The sequence below is a fragment of the Nannospalax galili genome, unplaced genomic scaffold (assembly GCF_000622305.1).
Source record: "Nannospalax galili isolate Female #2095 unplaced genomic scaffold, S.galili_v1.0 scaffold100, whole genome shotgun sequence".
NCBI lineage: Eukaryota > Metazoa > Chordata > Mammalia > Rodentia > Spalacidae > Nannospalax > Nannospalax galili.
Window position 1 is genome coordinate 3,910,474 of NW_008352891.1, and position 16,624 is coordinate 3,927,097.

Below are 16,624 nucleotides of genomic sequence, written 5' to 3' on the forward strand. Positions count from 1 at the left end.
CTCTCCCCCTCTCTCGGCTAAACTGGCTGGCCAGTGAATCCCCTGGGACCTGTGGATCTCTGTGCCTCAGTACCAGGGTTACAGGCTTCTTAGTTTGGTGGTGGGATCCGAACACGGGTCCTTATGCTTGTACACTGGGTACTTTACCCTCTGCAACCCCATCACCCACATTTCATCTGTTTTCTGAGATGGGCTGTTGGGGATCTCAGTTGCTGAGACCTTTATTGGTAGAGGTGAAGGTCCTTCTGAGACCAAGTTCTGAGCACTTAATGACAAGTGGTCCACGGTTAAGACCTACGATGGGAGTTTCAGGACGTCCTGAGAGCTTCCAGAAGGCAAATAAAGGTCCCCTGAGTCTTAGTGAGGTGGCACATAGGGAATGAACATTTGTTGTTTGAAGACCACAAAACTGTATCTTCAAAATTCTGTGAATTTTGAATGCAAACCTCAAATTTGAGATCCAACTGCTCTACTAAAGAAGACATTCAGTTACTCAAAGAGTCCAAAGATTCCAAAACTCATCTCCTGTCTCTCTGTTCTTGTTACCTGGGGTACTAGCTTTGACTTCTTTTTAAAGCATATGCTAAAAAACAAAAACAAAAACAGAACAATCTGGGGAGCCATGATCTCAGGAACCTGAGGCAGCTCTGCGGGAAAACAGAGGAACAGGGTAAAGGCTCCCGGAGAGGCCTTAGCAGAACAGGGCAGGCCACAGAGAGCAGAAGATCTGCAAAAAACAGGCAGGAACCACTTTGGCAAGCTGTAAACCAAGTTTCAGTTCCTTATCCTACAAAACATGCCCCAAACTAAAAGTTAAGCACAGTCTCTTTCTAAAATCTAAAGACAAAATAACAGTAATAACAATAGGACCAGAAAAAAAGCAAAATGCAGTTTCAAGTTTGTGGGCCAGGATAAGCTGGACCTCCAGGAATCACTGGTCCCCAAACAACATTTTGTGCTTAGCTGTCTGCAAGAATTCCAGGGCTCAGCAGGTGACACAAGCTAGGAGTAAGGAGGGGGAGAGAGAGCAAAAGGCAGAGAGAAAGAGAGAAACTTCATTCTTTCTTCTTTCTGGCTTCACTTACCCTTCCTTTTTGGCTTTCTGATGCTAAGCATATGGTCAGTCTATGAACAGACCTTCTAAGGATCAATATATAGAAATGCTCAAATGTGGGAGAGAAGGAAAGGTTTTGATTGGCAGCCAGCCTGCATGCTCACCCCCAGTGCCATACGCCCTCTTAGGTGACACTGTTACCCCAGTGTTTTCAGGCCAAATCATGCATCTAGCTCACTGCTGTTCATCTCCATGGGGACAGTCAAGCTCAGCTGAGTCTGCAGAAGCTCCTGGCTGGTCTCCCTGTCCCAGGCCCACCCCTGTGAGTACTCTCCCACAGGGCTGCAGATCTGGACATGACACTGCCTGCTTATGGTCTGTCAATGTCCTATCAATGTCCTGGCAATGTCCCCCACCCCATTATTTATATGGTAAAGTCCTTAGATGAGCAGATGAGTCCTCCTGGTCACTGTCATCAGCAGCTGCCACCCCTCCCTCCCTGTTTGCATCTCACATGGCTCCCTTTCTCCAGTCCTGGGACTCAATACTGTTTCTTACCTCATGCTCAGCCAACTGTCAGGGTGCTTCCGTTGTGACCCAGAAGACTCACCTTGTCTCAGAGGCCTTTCTCTGACATCGGTCCTAACCCTTCTCCCCCTGCCTCAGACAAGCTCTTACCACCCCATCTCTCTCCTACTGCAGTGGCTTGTGGGAAACAGCAGCATCCGTATATAGAATCAAGTGAATGTCTGCTGCACACAAGAGGGAAATGCACTTTAAGTTAGGCATCTTGCTCAGTGTCACATACACTGTAACTGGCAGAGCAGTGGCCAGGAGTCTGGATTTCTATCCCCTATCATGATTGTGAAGATGCTCTGTAATTTTGCCCTTGAAGCAGGACATCTGCTTTGTGTCTCTTGCCCACTGTCTAGGATGAGTTCTGTAAAGGATACCAGAATTGAGGCCTGTGGGCTGGTTCCCTCACCTGCTTCTCCTGTGAAGCATAGCTATTGGCTTTCACATGGGGCCAGAGGAGGACTGGAAACCTGGTGGCCATGGCTACCACACCAAGGTCTGGAGAATGAGAACTTGGCCACAGGAAGCAACCTCGATTCACTTCCACAACACCCAGGCTATACTGCCATCTGAAAGAGGAGGCACTACTTACCTGCCCCTTCTCACAGAGCTGTGACTCCATTCCAAGCTCAACTGTCACTAACTGCCCATGGGTCAGGCTTCCAGGCCTCCCAATAGACCTGTTCCTGCCAGTGGCTTGGAAGCAGAACTTTGTCTATCACAGAGTTCCCAGAGCTAAGGCCTTCCTCCACAGCCTTCTTCATTCATTCCAGATAGCCTCTAAATCTATCACAAAGTGATGAATTCCTGGCTCTGGAAGGCACTGTTCTAGACCTTGGGGTCCTCTACAAACCTTAGTGCATATCTTGTTTCAGAGACCCTCTGGTCTGTGAGCTCCTTAAGGGCAGAGACCAAGTGTTGCTTTTGTCCTATGACCACAAGGTAAGGGACAAGTCACAGTAGGATCAAATAAACCTCAGGCTCTGATTCTTCCTTAAGTCAGTCCAACAGTCATTTCACCCCAAATCTGCTGTCTTCTATCTATAACATTAAAGTTTAAGAACCATGGGCTATAAAGTGCTGAGTGGTGCTACTGAAACTTTAACACCAACCACTAGGGCAAGGGGGACAGGACCACTGGGTGGTGGCAGGATCGTTTCCCAGATCAGAGACTCAGAGCAAGACATGAGGAGAGTGTCCAGAGGCCTTGAATGGAGGGTCAGGGGATGCGATGGGCTTCAGGCTGCTGAACATGGGGTCTGAAGAGACCCACCAAGATTGGCCCCTTGGGCAGACACAGAAAAGCCTGAGCCCTACCTCAGAGATGCCCTGAAGGGACTCTGAGGCCTAAGACTTGGACCAGGGAGGAAGGAACCCATGGCAGACCCTGAGGATGCTGTGAGAAGCTCAGGTGTAGCTACCAAGGCTCTTATTAGATACCTATGATGTCAGCCAAGGACACCTGTCAGGAGCAACCAAGGACATGCGTGTTAGTGTGAACTTTCTCCCACTGGCACTGGGGAGCTCTTGAATGCTTTTTAATTGGGGAGGTGGCAAAAAATCCCATCTGTGCTTGGAGAGGGTTGGGCTGAGCAAAGAGATCAGAAACCAGCCAAAGTGCTTACAAAACTCAAAGGAAATGCTCCAGACAAATACTAAAAGCATCCTTTGAATGGCACAGTCCTGCTTTGAAGAATGTTTAGCCATGGCAGGAAACCTGAACTTCGACAAGAAAGATTTAATCTCTGCATGCAAAAACACAAGCACTCACGTTAATGTTTGAAGGCCACACATTTCGAATCCACCCAGGGCCTCTCATTATTGGAATCTGAAAAACAAAAGCGTTAGAAGTTAATTAGATATGCACCAACAAATCATTTAATGGGACCCTGTTCGTATGTAAAGTCCTTATGTTTTTAATCCGTGTTAGAAAATTGTAGGGTTGGAGAATGGCTCAGCTAGCAAAGTGCATGCTGCACAAACATCAGGACCTGAGTCTGATCTCCAGAACCCACGTAATGAAGCTGAGTACCACAGCACAAATTTCTAATCTTAGTGCTGAAGAAGCAGAGACAGGCAGTTCCCAGGGGCTTGCTGGCTGGTCAGTCTAGTCCAATCAACTGAGCTCCAGGCCAGTGAGAGACCCTGTCTCAAAAAGCCAAAATGGAATTCTGGGGAGGCAGTTCAGTGGGTAAGAGCCTGTACAAGCATGAGGGCCTGAGTTTGAATCCCTGGAGCTCAAAAGCACTGGGCATGGTTTTGTGTGTCTGTAACCCCAGCATTGGTGGGTGGAAACAGGTAGATTCCAGGAGCTTGGTGGTCAGCAGAGATAGTGAGCTTCTAGTTCAGGGAGACACTCTGCCTCAAGGTAACAAAGTGGAGAGCGATAGAGGAAGTCACTTGATGTCCTCCTCTGTCTTCTGCATGGGCATTCATGAGTGTACATACAATTGTGCATGCAACACACACAGCAAAAACAACAGTCATGAATGGTGACTCACACTTGTAATCCTAGCACTCAAGAGGCTGAAGCAAGAGGATTGCAGACAGTTTGAGGATAGCCTTCAGCTACGGAGTGAGTTCCAGGCCAGTCTGGTCTATAGTATGAGTGAGATTCAGTCTCACAAAAACAAAACAATTAGCAACAAAGAAGATTTTAAAAGAGTTAACGGGAATGCTCTGGAATTAGTTAGTGGTAGTTGTACAACCCATGGCTATGCTAAAAACACAGAGATATGCACTGTAGCATGGTGAACTGTATCTCGGCTTTTAAAAGGGAATTCAGTACTAAGTAGCATGGCTTTCCTTTGCACATGCTCAAAATGTGATGTGGTCCTAAACCTCATTCCTCCCCTTTTTCTCCATCTTCTCATGCTACCTGACATACACGCAACCCATTGGCGAAGCCATAGTTCAGGCAGGCTGGGAAAACAATGGGATTAGAGGTCAAGAAAGAGCACTCCAGTGCTGCCACACCTATTTCTCAGCTGTTGCTACAGGAAGCCTGCTTGTTCGCTTGTAAAGGGGATCATAATATCCCCCTGTAGCATAGGACTGTCCTCCGAATTCAAGCTATGGACAGATGCCTTCATTCCAAGGTTGGTTGCATGTGCTTGCTTAGGATCATCACAAACCTGACTGTTGACACTATGCAAGAAAGCAGGGGCTGGGAGAATCAGTCACACCTCTCAACAGACCAGGTGGCCCTAGTGGCACAAGGAGAAGGGACTGAGGTTGTCTAAGCAGAGGAAGCTCTAGGGAGATGCTCTCTCACCAGTGGTATGTCAGTGCAGCTTTGAGAGAGGAACGCCCATACTCCTGTGAGTAACCCCTCACCCATTGCTCTGTAAGTAACCCCAATAAGCTCTTTAGTTTTCCCAAATGTAATTTGGAGAAATTAGACCTCAGTTTGTCATAAGGATGGAGGGAGGAGGGGGCAGAACTTCATTTGCACCTGCCAGAAGGAACTTTAACAACATCCCCATGTGCCAAGTCTGTGGGCATTATATGAAACAGGTCCACACAGGCTAAAGGGCAAAGCCTAGTTCCCTGGTGCAGCTGTGAACACTCCTGGTACAGCATGACTATGGTAAAGGGGTGCCAGCACCTCTTTTCTACACAGGATCCAGTTAACTAGCACCATCCAGAAGACTACCACTATGTGGAGTTAGGCCTGCTTTCTGTTCTGAGCCTTAAATTATATCCTGATTCTGCTCAGACCATGTGTTTCTTAGTTTCTTTCCCTGTTGCTATGATAAAATATCCCAATAAATCAACTTAAGGGATAAGTGGTTTGTTTCAGCTCAACAGTTCATGGTACAGTTTATCATGGTGAGGGTGTCAAGGCAGCAGGAGCTTGAAGTAGCTGGTCACATCACATCAAGTCACAAAGCAGAGAGCAATGTGTGCATGCTTGCTAGTGCTCAGCTCCTTTCTCCACTTTATACAGTGCAGGATCCCCTGCCTAAGGAATGGTGCTACCCACAATTAAGACGGGTCTTCCCACATCATTTAACATAATCAAGATAATCTCTCACAGATGTGCTCAGAAGCCCATCTCCCAAGTGATTCTAGATTCTATCAAGTTGAAAATGAACACTAACCATAATACGTGATTCAAGCTCAACTACAGCAGCCCAGATAAACAGCTCCTGAAGCCCTCCCCTGTCCACCTTGCTGCCTCTCTGGCTGGGCTAGCTTTTCCAACTCACGTTTACTAATTAACTGGTGGTGAAAGGTAGTGTTTTACATTTTTGTGTGTTGTCTGTCTGGGTTCTGTGCTTCACTTGGTTCTGGGAACACAGAGCTGGGTGAGATGGGACTTGCCTGCCTTACTAAAGGGCAGGAAGGCAAGTAAAAAACTTGTATGGCCAAAGTGAAGTTCCAGAGAGACCCAGCATCACAGTTAATGATAATTGTCAACTTGGCAGGATCCAGAACCACCTGCTAAGGGAGTCTGAATGAGGGAGTGTCTAGGTCAGGTTGGCCTGTGAACATGTCTGCGGGGGATTATCTTGGTTGTGTTAATTGATGTGGGATTACCTGCCCATTGTGGGTGGCACAATTCCCTAGGCAAGGAATGCTGCACTGTATGAGAGGAAAAGGCAAGCTGAGCACTAGCACACATGCATTCACTGCTCTCTGCTCTTTACAGCTGATGTAATGTTACATCTGCCTCAAGTTTCTGCTGCCTTGATTACCCTACACTGATGGACTGTAACCTGGTGCTGCGAATCAATTAAACCCTTTCTCCTTTAAGTTGCTTTTGTCAGAGTATTTTATCACAGCAACAGGAAAAGAAACTAAGAAACCCAGAGAATGGTGGAAGCACAGAGGAGGAAGCTGGTCAACCATCTACCCACAAGGACTTGGGTATGCCGTATGTGAAAAGCACCATCTGAGCCACCTCCTAAGGCTGAGTTTGGCCCTAGAAGAAGTGGGAAGAGGACAAGCAAGGCTGATCCAAGCAGGGAAGATGGCTGCTGAAAGAAAGGAGGCCCAAGCCCCAAGAAGGAGCCTTGTGAGTGCAGCATGCCCATGTGTTAAGGATTATTGGGAAGGACAGGGCCCAGGGGCCTCCTAGGGGATACCCCAGAGGATCGCAGATCTTCTCTGTGGACCGTGTTTTCAGTATTGTAAGAATGTGCCTCTCTCCTCCTCCCTGATGACTAGCTCTCATGGTATCAGAAGATACTATGCAAGGCACCGAAGGAGAAAACCAATCAATGATCCCACCCAGCTGTAAAATCTATGGACCACGGCAATGACAGGCCCAGTAAACTGTCTATTGGTGCAGTAGTGTCACTTTTACCTTGGGGATAATCAACAGCTGTCTAATTGGACTTAAGCCCCATTCAATGGGAGGGAAATCATGCGTTGCGCTGTAAACATAGCCAAGTACACATGACTGGAGAGGTCATAGACCCTAGAGAAGACCCTGCTTCTGTCACTTCCCTAGACCAACGTAATTTCTTACTGCATTATAAATACATATCTTTATATTTACAGAGAAGTATACCTCTCACCTCTCATCAAAGAAGCTTTTTTTTTTTTGCAACAGATGGCAAATATTACAAAGTTCCACAATGGGTCAAAAGTAAAGAATAAGTGACTGTGAGGTGCCCAGCCCTAAGTGACACATCCACAATGCAACCTCTGTACCTAAGGCTCAGGGAACACCACGGAAGAGTGGGTAGAAAGACTGTGAGAGTCAGAGAACAAGATACCTGCTGCTAGTTAATGCATTCTAGACATCATAGGGAAGCTGCACCAGTGAAAGCTCCACGGTATGTTGTGTAACAAGATCTGCATAATGACAAAAACAATTGCAAAGGTGGATGGGGGGAATGCAATGGGATCCCACCTCAAAATGGAGAGCTGAAGGTAATCAATGGATGCTGAGGGAGACAGAATCAGTTTTCTCCAGGAACTAGTGACCTGAGAGATTAGCAAATCCCAAATAGGCAGCCCCAAACACAGGTGCACAGGAACACTACTAAACAGACTCAGCACACGTGTGTGTATATTTATAAATGTACATATGCATATGTAACAATAATAAAGAGCGGGCAAGAAATTGAGGAGTGGGGGGACATGGGAGGAGGAGTTCTTTGGGGACCACAAGGGACAGAAATAATGCAAAGACGATACTCATGTGTGAAATTCTCAAAAATTAAAAATTAAAAAAGAATGTGCTTCCCAAAGGAGACTGTTACAGGAGGTTGTAATGTTTAGAGGCAAAAGGAGAACTGCTGTGAGCAAGTCAGGAAGGGACTCCAAAACTCCCCATCTTAGCCACAGAATGTCTGTGACCCACAGAACAAGTTTTGAGAGCAATTGCTGCACACAGTGGGGAGTCACAGAGCAGCAAAAGGTGTGATGAGAGAGGTATGGGTCTCACAAGGAATACACTGACCTCCGTGTGGAGGGTACACGGGAGACAGAGGAGTGAGTCTGGAAGCTATTCCAGCAATGGGTGGCCAGGCTATGGCTGAGGTGACATCCCTCCAAGGGACAAAGAGGAAGGGTAGCCATACTAAGCACATACAGGTGGTAGAGTCACCAGGATATGGGAAGTAGTTTGGACTGGGTGAGTAAGGAACAGATAGAGTCAAGGGTGAACAAAGTTGATGGTATCCTTAGATAAATCGGGAAACCAAGTAAGATCAATGTCACGTGAAATAGTCTCCCTTTGTGGACCCCCACCTGAAATAAAAAGGATGGATGCTCTTGAGAGGCAGATCCTGGGATAGAGGGCTGATACGTGACAGGACTTCATCTGAATCTGGAGTCTTGCTGGGAAAGGAGGACAAGGCGGTTGTTTTCTTCATCTATAATTTGCTTAACATGGGTACTTAATAAAGTCCTGGTTTCAAGTGATCACTACGTTTGACACGCTTCCAGTTACCCTTTTGCCTCTGTCTCCTGGGGACCACTTAAGATGCCACAAGAAGGCTTGGACACAGACGTATGGGAACATCCAACACAAATTCTTCTGCGGCCACAAACATGGTCACACGCACAGCATTCTGTCTGTACAATAGTTGGACTGAGTTCCCACTCACGAGGTCTGCTGGGAAGGCTGCCAGCAGTTTAAACTCACAGTTCATGCATTTGGCCCTGATTCAAAATGAAATTTTAAATCAAACACCAAAGTTCTTCTTTGACTGCCAGGAGTATAGTGTCGCTAATGTCTTCCACCAAGAGTTGATTTGCTTTTAGAGGTTAAGCCTAAACACAAAAATACCGAAGAAGATGAAAGTATATAGCCACATCATTCTTTCAAAGCTAAAAACAAAACAACTAATTTCATCCTGTAACTATTTCTGCTGTCATTTGAGATTTGCATACAAATGCAGATCCCAGACTATGGGTTCTGGATACCACAGGGTCAACAGTCCTAGTGGGAGCCAGAAATGAACTTAGAACCCGGTTCTCACAAACAGTTGTGTGGCCGTGGGCAAGGAATCTACCTTGTCTGAGCCTTCTTTCTCAACTCTAAGGAGACAGTCTCAGAGTTGACATGAGAATCAAGAAACAACAGTGTGTGGAATGGTGATGTGCTGTGTAGACAGAAGAGAGGAGCTGGTGAGTATCTTCCAAGCTTCTGGCGGCTCTTACCTGACTACAGCAAGAACTGATTCTGCAGGCCTCAGTGCCTAGGCCACATTTCTGTCTCAGTGAATCGGGCTCTGACATGCAGTCTTTCCTGAACCTCATTCAGATCTCTGTTTTCTGTCTCAACTTCTTTCTTCCTTTAATCACTTAATTCCATTTAAATTTCCTGTTTTCACTGTGTGATGGTGTTTGGAGGTGGAGTTTTGGGAGGTTGTAATTAAGGCTTGTGGGGAGGAGATACAAGAGGATTAATGTCCTTATCAAAAGAGACAAGAGCCAAATGACCTCCTTTCTCCACTGTGTGGATACACAGCAAGAAGGCAGCCATCTCCAAACCCAGAGGGCAGTCCTCACCTGACTCAATGCCGACACTCTGATCTTCAACTTACAGCTTCCCAAACTATGAGAAATAAAAGCTGTATGTGTATATGTATGTGGTGTGTGTGCTTGTGTGTGTAGTGTGTATATGTCTGTGTATGCATGTTCACATGTGTATGGGCACCAGTGTGTGTACAGGTGCACATGCATATATGTGACGGTCTGAAGCTTATGTCCAGAATCTTCCTCACTGGCTTTCCACCTTATTCTTTAAGGCAGGGTTTCTCATTCAAACCCAAATCTCACTGATACAGTCACTCTGACTAGCCTGCTTATTTCAGAGATCCTAGAAAGACTGGTATTATAGGTGAGTGACCATGCCCACCTGGTATTGATATGGGTTCTGGTGATCAAGCTTCACAGTCTTTTTGCTTGTGCAGCAAACAATTTAACTACTGAGTTGTCTCCTCAGCCCAAAGAGTAGAATTTATTTTTTTTAGATTTTATTTTTATTTTTAGTCACAGTATATGTGTGTGTCTGATTATGGGTTTGTGCACATGAGTGCAGAGCCCACAGAGGTAAAGGAAGGCATTGGATCCCCTAAAGCTAGAATTATAGGCAGTTGTGAATAGAAGCTCAATGTGGGTGTTGAGAACTGAACTCTGGTCCTCTGGAAGAACAGTATGTGCTCTTAATCAATGAGCCGTCTCTCCAACCCCAGAGAAATAAAAATTTTTAAGCCACCCAGATTATAGTATTTTGAAAAATAGGAGCCCATGCAGGGCGTGGTGGCACACACCTTTAATACCAGCACTGGGAAGGCAGAGGCAGGCAGATTTCTGTGAGTTCAAGGCCAGCTTGGTCTACATAGTGAGTTCCAGGACAGCTGGGAGCTGGGACTACAGGGAGACCCTGTCTCAAAAAGACCAAAAAAAAAAAAAAAAAAAAAAAGGAGCCCAATGTACTAAGACAAATCCCATTCTGTTTTGAATTCTTACCCATAAATACATACAATAAAGGGGAGACAGGTGGTAGATGACAGACAGACAAATGATAGGTGGATTTAGAGAGCTGGTAAGTAGAAGGGGCATTTTCGGGGATCAGATAGAGTACATACAGATAGAGGAGTAGAAGTGGTCATTTCCCTTCTCTCATTTCCCCTGTGTTTATGTCACCTGCTTGCTTTTGTAACTTGACCAATGGTTACGGCACAGAGTGCTTGCCACAGAACCACCATGTAGCATGGGCACTGCCACTTAGAAGTGAGATACAGGGCTGGAGAGATAACTCTGAGCTTAAGAGCAATGGCTATTCTCGCAGAAGACCCAGGTTTGAATTCCAGCACCCACATAGTGGCAAACAGCCATCTGTAACTCCAGTTTCAGGGGATCTGATGCCCTTTTCTGTCCTCTGTGGGCACTGCACAAAAAGCGTGCACTCACGTACATGCAGGCACAGCACTCATACACATTAAAATTTAAAAAAAAAGATATGAGATATGCTGGGCCACAGTTACCCTCTCTGAGGTCCAGTTTTCTCTTCTAACATCTATGAAACTCTCCTCTTCAAAGGCTGCTGCACCAGCTGAATGAGAGACAGACTCGAGAGTGCCCACACTATCCATGAAGCTGATCTTGAACCTCACTCACAGCCTCATGAAGATCAAGACCCAGCTCCCGGCACCTCTCCTCCTTCTGGCCATAGCTTTGCTAGAGGCCACACAAGGCCAAATCCAAATTCAAATTCAGACCTGCGGAGCTCATGAGCGCTTGCTGCCCCATCCCTGGTGGTAAAAATGCAATGGGATTCCCACAGACACAGAAGGGAAAAAAGTGACTCCATAGACAAATGTCTCTGGGTTCCCAGGCCAGAAGCCCCCACACAAAGCCAATCTGCTCCTGATTTTCAAAAGAGGCACCTAAAGTTAACATGCAGATATTTTCAATTCTAGGTAACATTTCCATATGTAAACAGTACTATCAGCGTGAGAGGTTTTCAAGGGGAAGAATGACACAGAAACCACAGCATAGCTGAATAAGCAATGGCCCTGTGGACTGTGGGCATTGTGGCCCATTCATAGTCTGCTTTCATGAGAAATTAGTTTATAGCCCAAACCAGGGGTCGTGGTTTGAATGTGAAATGTGCCCCACAGGCTCATGTGTTTGAATACTTGGTTTTTATCTGGTGGTGCTGTTTGGGAAGGCTGTAGAACCTCTAGGAAATGGAATCTCACTGGAGGAAATGGTCACTGAGGGCAGATTTTGAAGTTTTATAACCCCTCTCCACTTCCTGTTCATCCTCTGCTCTGTGACTGTGGATGCAATGTGACCAGCTGCCTCCCTCTCCTGATACCATGCCTTCCCCACTGTATCTATCACCATCCCGAACTGTAAGTTAAAATAAATCTTTCCCTACTTAAGCTGTTTTTTGTCAGATGTTTTGGTCACAGCAATAAAAATAAATAAATAAATAACCAATACATCCAGGACTCCAGGAACACAGAGAAGTGACCAGCTGTGAGGGAAGAAGAAACTGAGCAGCAACCACTTGCTATGACCCACTGTCACCTACTTGCTGTGGAGCTCTGGCAAATGTGTCTTGGGCCTCAGCTTCTCCATCTGCTCCACCAGGCAACCTTTAAAATATTCTTATTTGTCCCAAACTATATAGGTTTAAATGCACATGTGCCTTGCCTCACAATTCCAATCACAGTGCAGCATAATCTGCCAACCAGACTGGATACTAGGAAAGCAGGTGTGTGAGGGCTGCTTGGATGGGAAAGAATGGGATTAAGAGGATGACACTCTATGTCATCCAAGGACAGTTCCTTCACATCTGATGACATAGCTTTTCATGTGGCCTATGATATGGGTTGTTGCATCAAACTAAGTTTGACAAGTCAAACTGGCTCACCATTTGGTTGGTCATGAGCAAATAATTTAATGTTTCTGTGCCCCCATGGCTCCCTCTAAGGAAGAAAATAACAATAGCTTCATCATTGGGCTACTGTGAGCATTGGGTAAGATGCTGGATGTGAGCCATCGGCAGCATCACCCATTGGCATCATCCCTCTTTTCAGATAAGAGGCAGATAAACTAGGCTCTTGCTCCAGCCTTGGCCTTTGGCAAGTTCCTTCACCTTGCTGGGCCAGTATTTTTATATAGCAGATGCTCGTATTAGAGTAAAGGGAGGATATCCACACAGACACTTGTGTCAATTGTTCTATCTCCAGTATCTTCTCCATGTTCCACATTTACCACATTATTCCAGGCTCATAACTTTCGGTGACTTTCCATTGTCCAGGACTGCTGTACCCAAGGCTGGAATATATGGCCCATATGACCTCTCTCCTTCACCTCCTCTCCCTACATCCTGCCCTATAGTCCTGGTCCTTGCCATTGTCTTTGTCATAGTGGCGTTGCTCGATATGGACTTTTCTCACGGTCCACATTTACCCTCCACTCACATCTATCTGTTCTCAGAGTTAGAGCATTCACTCAAAAGCCAACTCTTCTCTGGAGTTATTGGAGTCTAACAGACAACTGCCCTCCCCTGTGCTCACCAGCATCACAAAAAGAAGGCAACGCAAAGCAGCAGGATAAGGAAGAGATATGGTCCAGCTGCAGCTACCCCAAGCTGCCATGTGGCCTCAGGTGTGTCATTGCCCCCCTTTGAACCTGGTTTTCTTCTCGATCTGCTAGCTAGGAGACATAACCACTAAGGCCTAGGTTCCTGCTCCCAGGAGCAGCTAGCCTTAGGATAGTCCATCATGTTGGCTGTGAGCATGGCTAAGTTCACCTTAGTGTACAGCATCAAGGCCCCCAGTCACACCCTGATTGATGCCAGTGGGCTACCTCCAAGGAGCCCCTCACTGTAGAACCGGCAGAGACTTGTCAGCCAAGAGAGTGAACTTGTGCCAAGAGAGTGAACATTTGAACACAAAGGCAAGAGACACGTGTGCCTAGGTAAAGAGTGCAATCCCATCGGCACACTGACATCAGGAAAGCCTTCAGAACCAGGCAGCATTCAGCCAGGTCCACACTTGCAGATGTAGCCAGCCATAAATGAAAAATATTTTTTTAAACAATTGCACCATGCTGTATATGTCTAGGCTGTTTTCTTGTTATTATTTCCTGACAGTGCTATGAAGAACTACTTATCCAGCATTCACACTGGGTCTGGTATAATAGGCCATCTGAGACGATTTGACATCTACAGGAACATGTGAATAGGCTCTATGCAAACACTGCATGGTTTTATACCAGGGGCTTGGGAAACTTGGGATTTTTGTATCTGAGGGGGTCCTGGAGCCATGGATACCAAGGAACAATTATTCTCAGTAGAGAGGGATCCTGGTTGACTCCTCTCCCATCCCATAATGGATGACAGGCAAAGCCTGCAGAGCTTCCAATGGGATCCTAACAGTTCTCCCCATTGGCTCCCCACCAGAGTCCCGCCCCCCAACTCCCTCCTAGGGCTCCACCAATGACCTCATAGCCAGCCTCTGCTTCTGCTCTCTGCTTTTCTCATCTCATTAAGCAGTCGGAGAGAAACTTCTAGAACATTATCCCAAACCACTCCTCTGTTCAAAGCCTCTAGCAGCCCTCACCCAGCTCTGGTTGCTCCAGGGTCCCTCAGTGACTTTCATAGTTCTAGACTGGCCTCTTGCTGTCTGCTGCCTCCTCAAGCCCCACTGTGGCTCCCACCTCAGGTCACGTTCTGTTCTCTCTGACTCAGACTCACTCCCTGAGACCAAGACCATCTTTTCAGAGAAACCTTTTTTTCTTCAGCTTTCCAGCCATGCCCCAGCCCCTTATCCTGCTGTGTTTTCTGTAGTGATTCTTCCAGTCCCTGATATTGTATTGCACACATCTCATTACTTGTTTTCTGTATCACCTACTGAAATATATGACTTTTCTTTCATCTGCTGCCCTGCCCCCTGCCTTGAAATCATACCAGCAGATAACAGCACTCTGTTGACAGGTACCAAGTGGACAACTGTGACAAAGGTCAAATTGCCAGCCTGATGCTTTCTCCAAACTGCTCCCACTTTTGAGTGACAGTCATAAAGTTTCAGAACTAGAAGAGCTCTTTTTAGGGCCCCTTTGATATTTTGACAAAAGCGACCAATGTTCCCCCTCCAAAAGTACATATACACCCAGAACCTGCAAACAATTTGAGGGACCTCTTTCACCTGCTAGCCCATGTAGACGTTCCTAGAGGCAGAGCCCTTCCTCATGCCACAGGTAATGACCCTAAGAATCCAGAGGGAGAGTGGCTGTCCCAGGTCATATGGTGAGAAAACAGTGCAGTAGGAATCAGATCCCATCAGTGCTCCAGCTGGGGACCCAAGAAAAGCATAGAAATCAAACAAGGGAACAATTAGGAGGTGGAACGAGGAGGATCAGGAGTTCAAGGTCCTCAGCAACTACTCAGAGAGTCTGGGGTCATCCTGGGCTACCTGAGACCCTATGTCAAATAAAGACAGAGAGAAAGAGAAGAAAGAGGGAAGGAGGGAAACAAGAGAATTGGATTTGCATCTTGGTTTCTTAATAATACTGGATTACATAGTCTTGAGTGGGTCCCATGGTGCCTCAGCAGGTCCACACTTCCAATTATAAACCAAGGTTCCAAGCTGGTAGGAACAATTTGTCATGACATCACCCCCACCAGATCACTCCACATAATCTCCCTGCTTTTTTAAAGATCTATTTTCATTATTTTAAAGTATGAGTATGTGTGGGTCGGATACATGTGCCTGAGTACGGGGCCTGAGAAGATGGATCTCCTGGAGCTGGAGTCACAAGCAGTTGTGAGCCACCCAGTGTGGGTGCTGGGAACCAAACTAAGGCCCTCTGTAAGAGCAGTATGAGCTCTTAACCACTGATCCATCTCTTCAGCCCTCTCCCTGTTTTAAGGTCATGGAGCGCAATCTCCTTTCCATCAACATCCCTCCTCTTTGTACCACATTTGGTAGCTTATTCGGGTTCCAAAGGACATCCTTCCCCATCGCACAAGCCAATCCTTCTGCCTGTGACACACTTCACTTGGAGAGATACTACTTTTCTCCCCACAGCCAAGTATCAGTTCCACAGAAGAACTGCCCTTGGCCTCTTCAGCTTGATCACTGAGAAGTTTATCTTCTTGGGACACTCTATGGTTCCTTCATAGCACTTAGCCCAGCTTGCAAATGTGCATTTGTTTGCATATATGTTCGGCTAATGACAGCCTCCTCCATGAGAAACAGGGCCTGTTCCTATCATTCTATCCCCTACAGCTTCTGGCCGTAGCAGATAGTCATTAAATACTGTTGAATGGAAGAATGGAGGGACAATTTTCTCAGCATTCAAGGAGGATCATCAGAGCCCAAAGGGTCAAGAGACTTAGCCAAGGTTACACAGCCAGCAGGTTGGGGTAAGTGAGCATGGATTTGTCCTGAGTTCAAGTAATTTCAAAGTCATGACACCACTCCTGTATTTCAGGCTGGCAGCTATGGAAGGACCTTGAACATCCTTGGTTTTACACTTTTCTAACAGGAAAGGAAGGGAGTGATGGCTCTCCTTGTAGCTGTCGGCTAGCTTCTTGCCTTGGCTCCAGAAGTTTTCACTATTTCTGGTCACATCATCTTTGTCATATATAGGAGAACTGAGGTCCCCAGGACTCACCCAGTATTTCTGTAAATGTACCTGGCTTCTGCAAAACACCCAGCAGGTGGGAGGCCAGGCCAAGAACATTCCACAAAACAGAAACAGCAAAGGAGGCTGAAGAGGAAGGCACAGGATTCAGGAATCCCAGGGTGAGGACTAGAGCAATGTGCCCCATGAAATGTCCTCCATGTCCTTGAGTCTTAGGCAAAGAGAAGAGTATAGTGCTATCTGCTCCAACATTCCCTGACTCCAGTGGGTAAGCAAAAAATGACCTAAGGTTCTAGGCTTTATAGATATTGTATACAGGGGACCCTAGAGACCAGAAGAGAGAGAGAGAGAGAGAGAGAGAGAGAGAGAGAGAGAGAGAGAGAGGCCTTTTTGAGAGAGGGTCTCCTTGTAGCACACGCTAAC

General features: G+C 46.4%; 1 protein-coding gene and 1 long non-coding RNA gene across 3 annotated transcripts in view; one reads left to right on the forward strand and one right to left on the reverse strand.

The window, feature by feature from the left end:
- Nucleotides 1–16,624, reverse strand: part of Lpin1 (lipin 1) — a 176,299-nt gene that overhangs the window by 119,675 nt on the left and 40,000 nt on the right. For both annotated transcript variants that reach the window (XM_029554559.1, XM_008850089.1), the window contains exon 2: nt 3,402–3,458. In XM_029554559.1, coding sequence (XP_029410419.1) covers nt 3,402–3,458 — 57 coding nt within the window. The remainder of the gene's footprint in view (nt 1–3,401; nt 3,459–16,624) is intronic.
- The window catches only part of LOC103747601, a 39,350-nt gene that overhangs the window by 16,929 nt on the left and 5,797 nt on the right, over nt 1–16,624 (forward strand). The window contains exon 2 of the long non-coding RNA XR_607850.2: nt 15,844–15,980. This is a non-coding gene — a long non-coding RNA (uncharacterized LOC103747601). The remainder of the gene's footprint in view (nt 1–15,843; nt 15,981–16,624) is intronic.